Source organism: Juglans regia, chromosome 5 (genome assembly GCF_001411555.2).
Source record: "Juglans regia cultivar Chandler chromosome 5, Walnut 2.0, whole genome shotgun sequence".
NCBI lineage: Eukaryota > Viridiplantae > Streptophyta > Magnoliopsida > Fagales > Juglandaceae > Juglans > Juglans regia.
This window is the reverse complement of record NC_049905.1, coordinates 97617-116132: the sequence shown is the minus strand read 5'-3', so window position 1 is coordinate 116132 and position 18516 is coordinate 97617. Positions and strand designations below refer to the sequence as shown.

At 34.3% G+C, this 18516-nt stretch overlaps 3 protein-coding genes across 3 annotated transcripts; all 3 read left to right on the top strand.

Moving 5' to 3' along the window:
* The first annotated feature begins 273 nt into the window (after positions 1–273).
* Positions 274–2952, top strand: LOC108987972 (60S ribosomal protein L6-like). Its single transcript, XM_018961056.2, has 4 exons — positions 274–684; positions 1412–1518; positions 2283–2464; positions 2554–2952. Exons 1-4 carry the CDS (start codon positions 428–430, stop codon positions 2707–2709), a joined length of 702 nt encoding a protein of 233 aa, XP_018816601.1. The 5' UTR covers positions 274–427; the 3' UTR covers positions 2710–2952.
* Positions 2953–5895: 2943 nt separating this feature from the next.
* On the top strand, positions 5896–9863 carry LOC108987961 (30S ribosomal protein 2, chloroplastic). Its single transcript, XM_018961047.2, has 4 exons — positions 5896–6387; positions 8436–8537; positions 8659–8958; positions 9595–9863. Exons 1-4 carry the CDS (start codon positions 6052–6054, stop codon positions 9631–9633), a joined length of 777 nt encoding a protein of 258 aa, XP_018816592.1. The 5' UTR covers positions 5896–6051; the 3' UTR covers positions 9634–9863.
* A 667-nt stretch (positions 9864–10530) lies between these two features.
* Positions 10531–15092, top strand: LOC108987951. The gene is made up of 7 exons (XM_018961037.2): positions 10531–10928; positions 12545–12718; positions 12805–12897; positions 12982–13050; positions 13621–13827; positions 14330–14455; positions 14604–15092. Exons 1-7 carry the CDS (start codon positions 10650–10652, stop codon positions 14760–14762), a joined length of 1107 nt encoding a protein of 368 aa, XP_018816582.1. The 5' UTR covers positions 10531–10649; the 3' UTR covers positions 14763–15092.
* The last annotated feature ends 3424 nt before the right edge of the window (positions 15093–18516 follow it).

The following is an 18516-nucleotide window of genomic DNA, read 5'->3' as shown; positions in this document are numbered from 1 at the left end:
TGTTAAAGAAAATAAAGTGGTAATTGAACACGTAAGCACTGAACTAATGAAAATAAAGTGGCCAGTGGGGGCTCTAGCATTATTCCTAAAAAAAGAGTACTGTTATAGGTCTCGAATTCGAGACCCAAAAAGTGTCCCGAATAGAGCATTTTTTTTTTCATGTATTTTTTTAATCATCATAAATATTTTTTAAAAAAATAAAAAATTCACAACATCATTAAAAAATATTTTTTTAATCATTCAGTTAAAAAAAAAGAGTTCCCATTCGGGACCATTTTTGGGTCCCCGAAGCATTTCTCCTAGAAAAATATCATTTTTCTTACACCGCAGTGTATATATTCATTTCAAACTAGGGTTTCGTGAAGTCTGACGTTTCCATTTTTACACGGGGCGGGCGGGCGGGCGAGCGGGCGAGCGAGAGAAATCAATGGCGCCGAGGCAGAGAACCCCGAAGGTGAGCAGGAACCCTGATCTGGTTCGTGGTATCGGCAAATACTCGAGGTCGAAGATGTACCACAAGAGGGGCCTCTGGGCCATCAAGGCCAAAAACGGTGGCGTTTTTCCTCGCCATGGCGCCAAATCCAAGGCAGCCCTTCCCGCCGAGAAGCCCCCCAAGTTCTATCCTGCGGATGATGTCAAGAAGCCCCTCTTCAACAAGCGGAAACCCAATACCACTAAGCTCAGGTATATCTATAGATCTATTTGTATATATAAGGCATGCCTGAATGTGTCTGCCATTTTTTTGTTTTTTTTCTTGCTTTAGTTGTTGGGTTCTTTTGGGTATTGTGTGGTCCTTGAGAAGACGTGGGCAAGTGTTGGATTTGGATGTCTGCTTATCAGTTTGCTAGTAATTAGTTTCATTTCAGGTAATCTCAATCTGTTTGTATCTATGTATTCAGAATTATACACAAGAATGTGAGAAAATGTTGGGAGCTTCACGAACGTAGATCTATTGTTGGTTGTTTTGCGCCAGGGCCTTAATCTCTTCATGGTTAGGCTCTTCGGATTTATGAATTGGGAAATGCTAGTCAGCCCACCATTTGATCACTCCATTTGTTTTCTTTACTTTGGAAGCTGTTCATAAATAAAAATCAGGTATCTAATTTATTTTTATTCACAAGCAACTTGAAAAGTGAAAAACAAATTGGAAAAATAAAGTAAAAAATGGAGTCGTCATGTGGTCGCAAAATGGTGGGCTGAGTAGAATGGTCCTTGTCAATTTATGCAGATGTTGCAGCGTGTTTTTTTTTTTATTTGACTGGAAACGTGGGGAGATTGTGGAAGTTATCGTCTTTATGATCAAGTTTGTAGGGTTTTCAGCTTGGTTTACTATTGGTGAAATATGAAATATTTTTGTCATTTTTTTATATTTTAGCTGTTCGTGTTCGTGTTTTTCTTTTGAAATATGTAGGGCTAGTATTACTCCGGGTACCGTGCTAATCATACTTGCTGGGAGGTTCATGGGAAAGAGAGTTGTTTTCCTGAAGCAGCTTCCGACTGGATTGCTTTTGGTCACTGGTGAGTGGTTGATTATTTTGGCTAATTTGGATTTTCACTGGTAAGAATTTAAAAGAGAAATAATTGTGGATACCATACAAGTTGGAGTCATTTGTTTCCATCCATTATGGTGTCCTGCTTGTGAAATTTTTGAGTTTGCTTGATAAACCTTGATTAAAGCAACATAGCCTTAAATGATGGTGAATGTCTAGAACTAGAATACGGAATCATCTATTATCAGAAAATTTCTATGGGCTATTTTTTGATGGATTCACTATAAGTTACCTTCAATATTTTTTCATTGGATGAGTGGTGGATTTGTTCTTTCTATTTGGCAGTCTAAAAGGCCGATTTGTTAATAAAATTAATCTGGTGGGTCTTGAAAATGAAATACGGAAAAATCCCTTCTTCAATTGTCTTTGGAGCTTCTCTCGTGTACATGTACTAGGGACCTTGGTTGTGCAACTTTTAATGAATTTTAACTATTTATGAAAATAATTTATCAGACCAGGGCATGGTTTGTGAATCGTCATGATGCACATCAAATGCTAATGTTCTTTTTTCTTGTCAATGGTCTGTTTGATATAACCATACACCAGTGGATCACTTCTCACTTTTGTATTTTGGTTTCTATCTTTCAGGTTTTTTTTTTTTTATGTCACTGTTCTCGTTTTTGGATTCATGTTTATCTTGTAAAATTTCTATGTGCATTGATAATACTCTTATGATAATCAGTTAAGTCGTCACTTATTTATAAAAAATTTCTTCTATCCTTGCCAATGTAGGACCCTTCAAGATTAATGGTGTTCCTCTGAGGCGTGTGAATCAGTCTTATGTGATTGCTTCTTCAACAAAGGTTGACATCTCTGGAGTTAACCTGGACAAGTTTGATGACAAGTATTTTGCAAAGGAAGTTCAGAAGAAGAAAAATAAGGGAGAAGGCCAGTTTTTTGAGTCAGAGAAAGAGGTTATTTTGCTATTCTTGATTGAGTTTGCATTAGATGGTAGTGTTTGTTTGCTTGTTCTAATTTTCTCTCATCTGCGTGCCAATTGTAGGAGAAAAATGCACTCCCACAAGAGAAAAAAGATGACCAGAAAGCAGTTGATGCACCATTGATAAAATCCATCGAGGGAATTGCAGAGTTGGAGAACTACTTAGCTGCAAGGTTTTCTCTCAAAGCAGGCATGAAACCTCATGAGCTGAAATTCTAGTGCACTAGAAAAGGGTTAGGGTTGCTTGTATTCATCACCCTGCTTTTCTCTGTTTGAACTTTGTCTTAGTAGTTGTACTCTCTAGGTGATGGTTTGTTAAAGGGATTTCCCTTGTTCCAATTTTGGTCATCGTGATGCAACTAACTACAGATATATGTGATATGTGAGTGGTTCTGTTTATCTAAATTGGGTGAGACCTATGGGCATGTGTGGAATAACAGAGTACAGATAGTGCTTGAAAGCTGTTATGTCTACACACAAAGGCTTCGTTTGGAACCAAAAATCCTCTCAACTCATCTCAATTCATCATTATAATTTTTTCAAATCCTAATACAAAATATAATAAACAATTTAACTTTTTTAAATTTCAAAATAATAATAATAATAATAAATAATATTCTAACAATATTTTATTATCTCAACTCAACTCAACTCAACTCACTTCAACATCCAAACGCAACCAAAATCTGTTCTTTCCCCGCTTCTTCTCTTTTACGATTTGTTCAATTTGTGCAGACCTGCACCCATAGGTCATGGGCCTCGCTTAAGGAAGTGGCTATGTATGGCCATGGGTCTCTTGAGAAAGAGCTCTCTTATCCAAGTTCGCATTCTTGCATACGTTGGATTTTTGGTTCCACTCTATTTCGAAAAGAAAAATCATTTTTACACCACATGCTATACATGATTTTTTAATTTTTAATTTTTTTTCCTTACTAAATATGAGATGTAAAGATGATAAGTAGAATAATTCAATTAGTTTAAGATGAATAAAATAAAAATAAGTATGGTGTGTGAGAAGATGAATATCAAAATTCTATTTGTTATTGTTATAACTTATATCCTCGAAGTCTTTTAGATGGGATTTGTTTGTTTTATTTAATTGAAAGTTTCAATGGACCAACCATAAAGTTTTGTAAAATTTGTTTGTTATACTTTGAATAAGTATGGAATGAAAGTGCATCTATTATAAATTTTTTATAATTATAAGCAACAAAATGCATCATAAACTAAAAAAAAAATTAAAAAAAATACAACTTCAAATTGCATCAGTAAACAACACCATCAACTTTATCAACCTAAAGGTCCAAAACTTCGATTCTTTGATTTTATTTTTATTTTTTCAGGTTTCTTTCATTGTATGGCTTTTACATCAGCAAATTGAATTGAACCGACACCCAACAAACAATAAAATTAAAGGAAAATGATACTATACTGCTTAAGTTTGTCTCGTTCATGTATTTTATTTTATTTTTTTTAAATTTTTTTATTTAATGGTTAAGAAAGTTATTATTAGTGTATTGGTGTTTTCTTTAAATGTTTAAAGATGTTTAAAAAATATTTAAAAGAAAAAAAAGAAAGAAAAAAATGTACAATTTACACTAAAAATACACCAAACGAACAAATTTAGGTGGCATAATAGCACCATCTAAAAACGAAATACTTCACTTTGTTTTTACTTTATATTTTATTTTTTTAGTATCATACCACCCCTGGTGTGATTGGTCCGGTCCAGTTAGTTTTGAAGGTGAATTTTTGACCGGATCAATTTTCTCAGACCATTAAGGGTACGTTTGGGTGTTGAAAAGTGTTGAGAAGTGTTAAGAATATTTGTAAATAGTTATGAGTAAAGATTAGAGTGAGTTTGTGGGTCTCATTGAGAGTATTTTGAGTTGTTTGGATGTATGAAGTAGGTTGAGTTGTTGACTTTTGAGTAGGTAGTTGAAAAATGTGTAGGTCCCATAAATATTATAGTGATTTGATTTTTAATAATAAATATTATAATGATTTTATTATAGTGATTTTTTAATATTAATAAATATTGTAGTGATTTTATTTTACTTTTATATATAATAATGATAAATATTATAATGATTTTATTTTTAATTTATATATAATAATGATAAATATTATAATGATTTTATTTTTAATTTATATATAATAGTGATAAATATTATAATGATTTTATTTATATATATATAATAGTGATAAATATTATAGTAATGTTATTTTTTATTTATATATTATAGTGATTTTATTTTTAATTTATATATAATAGTGATAAATATTATAGTATTTTATTTTTTATTTATATATAATAGTGATTTTATTTTTATTTATATATTTTAGTGTTTTTATTTTTTATTTATATATAATAGAGATAAATATTATAATGATTTTATTTTTTATTTATATATTATAGTGATTTTATTTTTTATTTATATATTATAATGATTTTATTTTTTATTTATATTTAATAGTGATAAATATTATAGTAATTTTATTTTTTATTTATTATATATTATAGTGATTTTATTTTTTATTTATATATTATAGTGATTTTATTTTTTATTTATATATTATTTATATATTATAGCGATTTTATTTTTTATTTATATATAATAGTGATAAATATTTTTATTTATATATTATAGTGATTTTATTTTTTATTTATATATTATAGTGATTTTATTTTTTATTTATATATTATAGTGATTTTATTTTTTATTTATATATTATAGTGATTTTATTTTTTATTTATATATTATAGCGATTTTATTTTTTATTTATATATTTTAATTTTATTTTTTATTTATATATAATAGTGATAAATATTTTTTATTTATATATTATAGTTATTTTATTATAGTGATTTTATTTTTTATTTATATATTATAGTGATTTTATTTTTTATTTATATATTATAATGATTTTATTTTTTATTTATATTTAATAGTGATAAATATTATAGTGATTTTATTTTTTATTTATATATTATAGTGATTTTATTTTTTATTTATATATTATAGTGATTTTATTTTTCATTTATATATTATAATGATTTTATTTTTTTATTGGGATGTTTTGGTCCCGATCCTTTTTTTCTTTTTTCAAAATTTTAACAAAAAGTTTATATAAAATGAAAAAAATAAATTAATAATGTTAATACTATGTGTATTATTAATAATTAATAATTAATAATTAAAACCCTATCTTAAATTCTTAACCTTTAATATTTTATATAATCTAAGTATAAATAATTAGGTTAGAAGATAATGATATAATTACTTGTTATCACTTTATATAACTGCTTTAAAAAAAATTATTTAAAAAATTATATAATAAATTCATACAAACTTGCCTTCATAAAATTTTTGCCTAAACAAAACACTTCACTTTGACTTTAGTCTGCATTGCATTTGCGGCAGAAGGAAAGAAACTTGAAAGTGTGGAGCAGAAAAAGTGAGAAAAGAAGCCCCCGTTCCTAAATTCTCCTTACCCTCTCCCACTCTCATTTCCACTCCAAACCCCATCCTTTTCCTCCTCATTCGCACAACTTCAAATATGGCTTCACTCTCTTTCCTACAGCTCTCAACTCCCAATCTCCTCCAAAACACTCCAAAATCCCTCATAGTCCCACCAAAGCTCCATTCCCACTCTCCCAATCCGACCAATCTCCAAAACCTTCCCAGGCTCACCTTCTCACCTATCTTTCTCACACACAAACGCTTCCGAGCGCTACTCTTCGCTGTGGTGGAGGATACCCAGACCCCGCTTGCTTCCCTTGACCCATCCTCGGAGGCCGCCAGGAGGCTGTATATAGGCAACATTCCGAGGACCTTGGACAACGCAGAGCTCACCCGGATTGTCGAAGAGCACGGTGCTGTAGAGAAAGCTGAGGTTTATGTCTCCGAAAAAATTCTCTCAATTTAGGCTTCTATTGTTGCGTATTTACTTCTTGTGCTGTTTTGGCTACTGGTTTGCTGAAATTATTTTCTATAGAAATAGGGTCTTATTCAGTTATGCAAACTGATCTGTGGTGGGATGTTCAATGGGAAAGACAGACAAATTAATATTGAGCGGTGCTACTCCCACCGCTGGGAGCTCCCGCTGGGGCTCCCGCTAGTTGTTTTAGGATGAATTTTTATTTTATATTTTTTATATGTATTTTTTAATATATTTAAATATATTTTAAAAAATAAAAAAAATCATAATATTATTAAAAAATGCTTACTTAATTATTAAGTAAAAAAATAAAAAACTAACAACGGTAAAAACTAACTGTAGAAACTAACTGTAAGATTAGTATTTTCAATTAATATTAATCGATTTTTGTGATAGGATATAAATCAAATAATTAGATTCAGATGATGGGTCCCGTAACAAGGGCGTATTTAATGATAAAAGTAGGTTATTAGAGGTAGCCTAAGGCTCATTCAAACACAAAGCTTTGGGAATAACTTCACTAATGCCTTTACTCATAAGGCCGTGCCTCTTAAATGATACATGTAGCTTCCCTACAAAGATTATTACATAACAAAAGGATAAACATGACAAAAGATAAATATGATACTCATTAATAACCTGTACTCGTGATGAAGATGGACTTAAGTTACTCAGGGTATAAGCCTCTTTTTAACAAACTACCTTATTCCATAAGACTCTAGGACTCTTGGCCAAGTTGATGAGTACGGCTAACTACTCCATGCAGCCACGTGATGATGGCTGACTACTAATAATTATCCGTAACAACTCCCACCCCCAAAGAAGCGCCCTTGTCCTCAAAGGCAATGTGAGAGGAAATGGAAGCCCAACCTTCACCACAATTGTTTGTTTTAACTTGAGATAAAATTGGCATAATTGCTTAGCTAAAACTAAAGCCAAACAATGAAACCAACTCCCTTTCTTCCACTTTCTTTTCTTCTAAAGTCTATTCTCTTTCTTTTTCTTCCATAACACATTTTTTTCTGTGATTATCTTGAAAGGTTCAAATTGAGCTCTTAATACCAACATATTCGTGCCTTCGAATGAAAGTGGCTTTTGAAATTCCCCATCAACCCCATTATCTTCTAAAATACTTTTGAAACTAGGATAAACATGACAAGAGGTAAAGATGATACTCACTTATAAAAAAGAGAGAGATAAATATTATACTCTTTAACAACACACACTCAAGGATAAAGGCGGACTTAAGTTACTGAAGATATAACCCTCTTATTAACAAACTACTTTTATTCCATAAGACTCTAGGACTCTTGGCCAAGTTGATGAGTACTTCTAACAACTCCATGCAGCCACGTGATGATGGATGACTACCAGTAATTATCGGTAACACATTCCCATTTGATTAAGCTTTTAGGCTAGTCAGGGATTTAACATGGTATCATATAAAAAATATCAGAACATAAACCCAGAGTTTGAACCACAACACCCACATGTTGTCCCCATTTAAGTTAAATATTACACCTACTTATAAGAAAAGTTAAAATTTTCATGTGTTGAACCCGTTTATTAAAGCATCGTTTGGTCAAACGTTACGATGTAAATTAGTGTTAGTATGTAAATTAAATTATGAAATTAATCTATTTCCTGTAACTTTTCTTGCCATTGAATTAAAATTTGTCATGGATATGGCTTGTGTTCTTACTCTTACAAAAGTTTAGGAGAAATTAGTAAGATTAATCTTTGCCTGAAGTTATTTGAAATGGGATAGTTTTGAACTTATAAAAAAATGGGATAGTTTTGAGTTTATAACTTTGATCTTTTGCTTTGAATAAGAAAGGTTTTCCTTTGAAAATCCCTCAGTGTGAAAATGGATTTTGTCACCTGGTTGAATTGTTGATGGACGATGCTCTGTAAGGAGCTGCTGATTTGGTGAGGGTTTTGGTTCAATATGTACATTACACGTGCAATTTGAGATGACTTTCTTTCCATTATTTTGTTCATAGGTGATGTATGACAAGTACTCTGGAAGGAGCCGTCGATTCGCATTTGTTACCGTTAAGACAGTTGAGGATGCAAATGCAATAATTGAGAAACTGAATGGAACTGTACGGTTGAATACTATAACAAAAAATATACAATCACATGGCATTCCATGCTTATGTTCATTGTCCTTATCTACCATTTTATTGTGAAAAGTTAACGAGTTCCATTAGCTGTCAATGACAGGAAATTGGAGGGCGTGAGATCAAAGTAAACATAACAGAAAAGCCTTTGGAGACAGTAGATTTTTCCCTTTTCCAGGCAGAGGAATCCCAATTTGTTGACAGCCCCCACAAGGTGTACATAGGAAATCTTGCAAAGACAGTAACCACAGAGATGCTCAAAAGCTTTTTTTCTGAGAAGGGAAAGGTTCTTAGTGCAAAGGTTTCGCGGGTCCCTGGGACCTCAAAATCCAGTGGGTTTGGGTTTATTTCATTTTCCTCAGAGGAGGATGTAGAAGCTGCTATCTCGTCTTTGAACAACACGGTGAGCTGTCTATTGCCCCTCTTGTTTAAATTGAAGCTTGGTAGATATGCAGATGGTTATGTGGACATACATGGGTGGGCACTGCTATTCTTGCTGCTGATTGTTGTTCGGCCAGATTTCCTGCACTTGTGAATGGCTGTGTTTTCTTCTTCTTCTTCTTCCTCTTGTTTTTTCTTTTGCTTGGGGTGGGGGGTTAAAAAAAAAATCAAAATCAATTTATCTAGACTAATTTCCTTGCTAGAATTTGTGTAATTCGTAAGCATTTATTATTCGTTTCATTTTTTTTTTATAAAGCAAATTCTGGACTGATTGTTTTCATATTCGAATATTTATGATGCCTCTTGCACATTTTCTGCCACATGCTTCTATTATTGTTATAGAGGGATAAGGAACAAAGCTTAATTGCCATCATTTTTTGTTCATGCTGCGTTTTAGTAATTGAATTCTGATATACCAACGGTATGGTATCCCTCCTCGTGCCGCTTTCAAGTTTTCCATTGTTTTTTGTTTCCCTACTGTTGGTACGTGGAGATGGGCTGCATTTTAACAGATGCCATCACTAGTAAAGTTTGCTTTCCTGTTATCTGTTTTACTTGTTGTTCGAAATTTCATTCCTTGTGCTTTTCTTCTTTGCAGTTGTTGGAAGGGCAACGAATTCGTGTAAACAAGGCATAAAATGGGAGGGCTGCAACCATGTGCATGCTCCATTTGTGTTGAAAAATTAGGGCAGTAATTTTCAAATGAAGTAAAAACTAGAGTGAATTATAAACTTTGCCTCTTGCCTCATTTAATTATTTATATGATTCTCAATGGAATGAATTGTTCTCAATGGAAGCTAATAAGCTATGCAGTGAGTGCAGTTGATAAACAAATCGGTGCCTGTAATTACTGTTGTTTCTGAAGCAGCTCCATTTGTTGAACGTTACCAAAATTTTCTTTTTCTTTTGCTAAAATGAAAACCTGAAATTTCCAACGTCTTTGTTGGCCCGTCCATTGTGAAAGCTAATAAGCTACATCAGGTCTATATTCGAAAATGACAATAAAATTTGAGTCCTACTAATATTATTATAAAGAATAAAAATTTCTTATTTTCAAAAATCTATATTTTAAAAGAATTAGTTAATAATATAATTAGAACTCTATTTTAAAAAGAAAAAGAAGTAAGAATATCTCATTTTGCAGGGAATTGATGGAGACTAATTTATTTGTTCAATAGGTCTTATTTTTCTTTTTATATACCGTTATAGTTAAACAATGAAGTATTTTTGTCGGAAACTAGGCATCCTATCTTGTTTTTTATTTTAATGAAATTTTTGCTTATTCAAAAAAAGAAAAATCTATTCTCATAAAAAATATACATAATAAAATGCTTATAAAATCTCAAAATATAAAATCTTATTTGTAAAAGATATTCTTTACGTCCCACTTAAAAATTGAATTAAATCAAAAAATTAAGAACCCATATCAGTTGCTTGTGCGATGACCACACGCAAAAAATACCACTCCCCCCGTATCACACGACACGAAACCCCCCAATAAAGATCAAACGATAAATGTTGAAAAGCCCCCACGCTCTCTCATTCTCTCTCTCCCGCCATCACCAACGCTCAGATTTCCCTCAAAAACAAATACCAAAGGCTTCTTTTTTTTTTTTTTTTGGGTCATAGTTTGTTAACTTGTCTCCGTACCTAATGGACCTCCCGGTGATCGATCTGACGCCGTATCTGGCGGCGGCCAACGAACGCAGTCTCGACGTCGTTCCGTCGATGTTAACGGATCGACTCGGACCCGAGTTGACGGGGCTTTGTTCGGAGGTGAGTCGAGTCCTGAAAGAAACCGGGGCGTTGCTTGTGAAGGATCCGAGATGTACGGCCGAAGACAACGACCGCTTCATCGATATGATGGAGCGCTACTTTGAGAGCCCTGTGGAGTTCAAGCTCCTCCAGGAGCGTCCCAATTTGCATTACCAGGTGTATTTCTTCTTCTTCTTTCATTTTTAGAACAGTAACTTTCGGACTTGTTCGTTCTTCATTTTCTGTTGGAGTATCGTTTAATTACTAGACCATCTAGCGCTTCTTTACTCAAGGAATGTTTGCTTTGTTTGTTTACCGGTAAAACGTGGCAAAGGAAAACAAAGTGGAGGATAAGTACGAGGAATTAATTATTTTAGATGTTGGGGAGTTTAGAATATTAAGGTGGTATCATTACTTGCAGAAAACGTGTGTAACAAAGTGAATTAAATCACAATTTCGAAATTTTGAAAATTTTCTGCTCTAATTGGTTGCTCGGAATAATATTGGAAGGAAAAGTTTTTTTTTTTTGAATTAATTAATGCCCCTTTTGTATAAGTCCACTGTACTTGGGTGTGCCTTTTATGTTTTTTTAATAAAATCTTCTAATACTTATAAAAAATCACCGCGAAAATATTGAACTTTTTGCTGTTAGGAATCTCAGGAATGTTTGAAAAGATCACTGACCTTCGTTACCAGGTCGGAAAGAGTCTGCCTAGTTTGCTTGGAGGGAAAATGTGGGATGGGCAAAGAAACTATGATTCTTGCTCTGGAAAAGTTGAGTTCCGTATTTGGAATTGCATTACGAAGTAGGAGTGGTTGGATTTGGAAAAGAAAGTAAAGTTGGAGTTTACTCAGTTTGGGACTGTATAAGGCTATAAGCTAGTAGTCAGTTTCTTTACTTGTTAACATTTTTACGGGAAACTATATTTTGCTTCCTCAAACTACAATTTTTTTTTTCTCTTTGTACCCCAAATTAGCAAAATTACTAATTTATACGGTAAATTGCTATTTTTGGTAATTTGGACATTTGTTCACAATCTGACAGTCATATACAAACCAAGGGTGCAAATTACTAAAAAACGGTACTTTGGAGTGAAAATTGACAATTGTGATAATTTGGGGGTGCAAATGAACAATTTTTGTAGTTTGGGATGCAGGTGAAAGAATGTGATGTTCGAGGATTCAGAATGTATATTCTTTGTTCTTTTATGTTTTGAAAAAAAATGTTATTTATGTGATTAAACTATAAAATAAAATTTGTACCGATGCTGTTTTAGTGTTATTGATACTTGAAGAAATCATTCAAATCTTGGAAGTATGATGGGATGTGGACTGGAGGCCTATGACTAGAAAAAATTGATTACCAATAAAAGGGGGCACCATTGTGCATTCTGTTTTCATGTGAATCGGGGTAGTGGCTTCTTTGAGATCTTTTCTTCGTAGAGGAGGTTAGTTCTTTATTTTATTATTATTTTTTATATCAAATGGTTTTGGATCTTGATTCTGGGAAAGAAGGAAAGAAATAGTATGGTTAGTCCTCATGAGAGGGTAAAAGAACTCTCTTAGTTGATACTGTCTCTCAATTCTCTTGTTCTTGTGGAGAACCAAATAGTTGGTTAACAGCTGACTGAAGGGTTTAGTTATATACCAGTCGAAAATGAAAAGGATGAATGAAATGTGAGGATCATCATCATGTATTCATATTGCATTGTTATTTGCACCAATTTAATCTGTAATATGCATTGTTTTATTAAGATATTGAAAATTTTTCTGGAAAATTTTTGAGATAATAGGTTGGTGTAACACCCGAGGGAGTAGAAATTCCAAGGAGCCTGGTTGATGAAGAAATGCAAGAGAAACTAAAAGCAATGCCAAGAGAATTCCAACCAGCTACTCTCGTAGGACCGGATCGCAAGTGGCGATACATGTGGAGAGTGGGTCCTCGTCCTTTAAACACCCAATTTCAGGTCTCGCCTCTTTCCTTATCTTTAAATTTCATATAATTTTATACGTTTTTTTTTTTTTTTTTTCAGTTGCCATATCTCTTGTGCAGGAACTCAATTCAGAGCCCGTTATACCTGAAGGTTTTCCTCAATGGAAAGACACTATGGATTCATGGGGATATAAAATGATATCTGCAATAGAAGTAAGTCATCATTGGGGTTCATTTTGCTCATAAAACCTTTTATGCTTATTCTCTGAAGTTATTGTGTAACTAATTTTTCCTCAGGTAGTTGCCGAAATGGCAGCAATTGGGTTTGGCTTGCCAAAGGGTACATTCACATCTCTTATGAAGCAGGTAACACATGGTTCCAATACTACTTGTTTTACCACTTGTGTCTCTATTACTGCCTCCAAACTCATTGCTGCTCCTTTACATTTAAAGAAGTGAAACTGGGGAATGATAATGAATCGTTGGACTATAATATGACCTGATCAGACATCTTTTAATATGGTTGTGATTGCAATTTTACCTAAAAATCTTTTTTCTACTTTTGGTAGAAAAACTCAGACTCCTTAAATCAGTGATATGAGTGATATAGAGTTCTCCTTAGTCCCCCCCCCCTCTCTCTCTCTCTCTCTCTCTCATGTTAGGCAATGCATCCAGTTATCTAGTAATAACAGGTTAGCAATGTGTCAATTTGATTAGATGCTCTAGTTCTATATGGAGAGGGAAGATATCAGTCTGCATCTTGTTTGCTAGCCTCTTAGCATTACTTTGTAAATTCTTGTGCATTTTATTTTATATTTGCTATTGAGTTTTTGTAGTAATTAGGGCACTGCATGAATAATATTCTTTTCATTCCAGTATGTGCTTCTTACCAACTATATGCATTCTGTAACAAGTGTCTTTTCTGTCAAAACCCAGGGGCCGCATCTTCTTGCTCCAACTGGTAGTGACCTCCGACGATATGGCCAGGAAGGTACTGTGTTTGCAGGATATCATTATGATCTTAATTTTCTAACCATTCACGGCAGAAGTCGGTTCCCGGGTCTAAACATTTGGCTTAGAAATGGGGAAAAAGTTGAGGTTAAGGTTCCTATAGGATGCCTTCTCATTCAAACAGGAAAGCAGGTAAGGGTAATGAATGATTTTTGGTGTTGATCTTGTGAACTGGTTTACTGCATAATTCTTCTAACCTTTGTTGGAAAAGTAATTAAGAGTGTGGTTAAAGGTTGTAACAAGACAATCATAGGAGTTGGACTATGTCCAAGGTCCTTTCGATGGCAGGAACTATCTGATTTTCATGTTGGCTCCCTAAAGGAGTATAGACTGTTCTATTTGTACAACGATAAAGTGTGATCATTGCAAATGCTAAATGATTTATCTATACAACACAATGGAAAATATGTTGTAGTTGTGATATAGTGTGCCCATCATATAGTTAAGCAAAAGACAATTTCACCATGTACAAGATTTATGTTTCCAACATGCTGCAGTTGTCATCACTTAGATCCTCGACATGTTCGGATAATTATGCAATAAAATTCTTAAGCAATGCAGTTGGCTAGCAATGATATACGCTCTTTTAGGTTATAGTTTAATTCTTTTATCTCTTCACTGGCTACATTTGCAGATAGAATGGTTGACTGCTGGAGACTGCATAGCTGGCATGCACGAAGTACTTGTCACTAACAGGACTATTGAAGCAATTAAACTAGCGTCGGAACAAAATCGCAGCCTATGGAGAGTGTCTTCAACGGTTAGTTATTTATGCCAACTGACACCCTTATTGTTAGCATCATCATTGTTGTTCACTAGTGAGTTGGCATTTTCTATGTTATGCTTATTCGTGACCCTTCTGTGCCGAATGGAAAATTTCTGACATTTTTTCCCTCCATCTTATGTAGCTGTTTGCCCATGTAGCATCAGATGCTATGTTGAAGCCCTTGGGCCACTTTGCAGAATCACCAGTAGCCAGCAAATATCCTCCTATCTGCGCAGGAGAGTTTGTCGAACAGGAGCTTGCAGTTATCAATCTGAAAGGGAGACAAGGAGAACATTTATAATTTGTAGTAGTTAAGAATCAATATTTAGAAGATCCAAACAGCAGCTGAAGGTTGTCGGGATGATATGAGTTGCTATAATGAAGACCAACATGTTATTTCCTTTACGGCCAGAAAAAAACAGAATCAGTGGATCATTTCTGAGCCGAGTATAATAGTAATGTATGTTGTCTTAACAGGCAAAAGTTCTTGCTATTTGGAATTGACCGTGACTGATATATTTGGTTATGGCATGTCATTGGAATTTTTTCTTCCTTGTTGGCAACAAGGATCTAGAGTGTTGTCTGTGTGAACTTTGCTGAGTAAATACTCGATAAATACTGCCGGATTCAATATATGTGTCTGACCTTTATCCCACTCTAAACCGTAGAGTTCAGACACAAGTTTTAAGAGATTTTAATCCAACCAATGTATTTTCGTTCTTTCTTTCTAATACTAATAACTGATACATTAAGGCAACGTTTGGATGTTGGATTGAGTTGAGTTGTGAATAATAGTACTTTGTGAGTCCCATTGAGATGTGTTTAATTTTTTTAGATTGAGATGAGTTTAGTTTTTTAGGTTAAAATGTATGAAGTATGATGTTGGATAATGGTGGAACAAGAAAGAGAAACAGAATAATAGTAGAACAGTGAAGAAAAGAAGCCAGAAAAGATAAGAGAAGAAGAAGAAGAGAAAGAGAAAGCGGGTTAGAAGAATGGCGGCTGTAACAAGCGCTCAATTGTCTAATCTCTAAAAACTACCATTCAATGTTTCGTTACAAGCATTTAAATAGTAAAATAACACAAACTCTAAATAAACCCTAGAAAATCTATGAGCTAAAGCCCAAGCCCATTAATAAAAACTCAAATAAAATAAATAATACATAAGTAAAATAACCAAAATAACAATAATAGGAGATGTCTTCATCAACTCTCCCAAGATGAGAAAAACTCGACTTTATCGAGTTGACAAATCACAATAAGGTTACAATCAATCACCTAACCATAAGCTAAGTGGTTGAGCAAGCTTCTTCTGACGCTTATAAACACGTGTGAGTGGAGGCCTGAATCTGGTGTCCCTACTAACTCCCCTGGAACGGGAGGACGGCGACTCGGGCAAAGGAAGATCCTGCTGACTCTAATAAAGCTCCAATAAATCTAGATCAAGCTGCTTGAGTGTCTTTCTGGGAATTCATGTACAGTTAGAATCAGATCGATCTACCCAATGAACAAAGAAACACTAAACGTCTCCATCATTGGTCAACACAATCTGTTCATCTAAAAAAACATTAATTTTATCTTTGTGTGCTGTGATAGATGGTATTGGAGTAGGAGTGACAACAGGTGTAGGGTCAAGGTCCATAGATGCCATAGATGGAGGTAGAAGAGGATCATTGGAGGGATTGAAATGACCTTTGTAAGCAACTAAGTCCTCAACATTGAAAGTAGAGTGGCAACCAAAATGTGATGGAAGATCAATGATATATGCATTTGGACCAACACGCTTTAAAATTTTAAAAGGACCATCACTACGAGCTTGCAATTTGGAAGCTTATCCAGGTGGACACTGTTCCGGTATAATTCGGATCATAACATAATTCCCAATATTAAATTTGATATGTCATTTATGCAAATCAGCTCGAAGTTTATATGATGCAATACTGGTTTCAAGTTGTTTATTGATCTCAATATGCAAGTCATGAAACAAATGCCTCATCTAACATGGATACACTAGGATATGGGGACATGAGAATAAAGTCTAAAGGCTTCCTAGGCTTATAGCCATAAATAACTTCAAAGGGACTCATACTTAAAGACCGATTCACAGAACTGTTATATGCAATTAGTTGTAGGCAGGATCAAATCTCAATTCCGAAAATTTTCCTGGACCAGACATCTTAATAAATTTCCAAGACTATGGTTAATAACTTCAGTTTAACCATCTGTCTGAGGGTGGTAAGCGGTGGAGAATTTCAATTTAGTGTCACCCATATGCCATAGGGTTTTAAAAAAAATGACTAGTGAAACGAACATCCCTATATAAAACAATAGTCATAGGAAGTACAACCTTGACAATCTCATTAAAGTACAACCTAGCAACCTTAGACACATCTGAAGTCTTGCTACAAGGGATAAAGTGAGCCATTTTTTAAAAACGATCCACTATAACAAAAATAGAGTCATGCTTCTTTGGAGTGCAAAGAAGTCCTAATACAAAATCCATACTGATGTCTTGCCAAGCACAACTAGGGATGGGAAGGGGCGTTTAGAGACCAGTGTTTTGTTGTTTTTGTTTGGCCAACTGACATGTGTTATACGTGCTAACTATCTTAGCCACATATTTCTTCAAACTAGGCCAATAGAATTGATGTTCAATCTCCTCTATGGTCTTTTCACGTCCCAAAATGTCCGGCTAAGCCTCCTGCATGAATTTCCCAAACTCTAAAGTCCCGAACTGAAGTTCGAGGGATGCACAACTTATTGGATCTAAAAAGATAACCGGCCTCAGGACGGAAACCATCAGTGGTATCTGGTTGCCCACTTTGCAAAGCGAGAAAAATATCCCTAAAATCAGGACAAGACTGATACTCTTTCTTAAGTCTTTCAAAACCTATGACCTTGACATTCATGATAGACAAAAGAGAGATGTGGTGGCTCAAAGCATCAGCTGCTTGGTTCTCAACACCCTTTCTATGTTTCAAAACAAAAGAATAAGCCTGCAAATATTCAATCCAACGGCCATGCCTAGAATTCAACATTTTCTAGGAGGTAAGGTAGTGGAGGCCTCATGGCCTGAATAAAGAACAAACTCTTGGTGCAATAAATAATGGCGCCAATAGCGCAAAGTCTACACAACTACGTACATTTCCTTATCATAAGTAGAGTACCGTTGTTTGGCATCATTTAACTTCTCACTGAAATAAGTAACAAGGTGGCATTCCTAGCTAAGGACTCCACCTATTTCTACCCTTGAGGCATCACACTCGACCTAAAAAACTTTAGAAAAGTCGGGAAGTCACATGACAGGAGTTTTCGTCATTCGCTTCTTGGCTAACTTAAAAGCATTAGCTGCTTTCGGTGTCCAATGAAATTCTCCTATCTTCATGCACTCCGTGATAGGAGCCATGATTGTGCTAAACCCCTTGATGAAGCGACGATAAAAGGTAGCTAGGCCATGAAATCTCTTAACGTCATGTATAATCTTGGGCTCAGGCCAACCAACAATGGCATGAATCTTTGTGGGTTCAGCAGATACTCCAGTAAAAGATACAATGAATCCTAGGAAGACAACTTGATCAATGAAGAAAGAACATTTCTTCACATTAGCATACATACTTATTTCATGAAGGGTAGAACAAACTTGTGTGAGATGATCTGGATGTTGTTTCCTAATTTTACTGTAAACGAGAATGTCATCAAAGTAGACGACAAAGAACTTACACATGAAAGGCCGAAAGAGCTTGTGTATCACTATCATAAAAGTACTCGGGGCATTGGTTAGTCCAAAAGGCATGACCAACCACTCATAAAGATCATCCTTCGTCTTGAAGGTAGTTTTCCACTCATCACCCGGGCGAATCCTAATTTGATGATATCCACTCTTTAAATCAATCTCAGAAAATATTGTGGCACCAACCATCATATCCAACATATCATCAAGCCTAGGGATGAGAAAGCGATACTTCACTGTGATCCTATTAATGGCATGACTATCAATGCACATCCTCCAAGAACCATCTTTTTTAGGAGTCAAAAGGGCGGGAACTGCACAATGA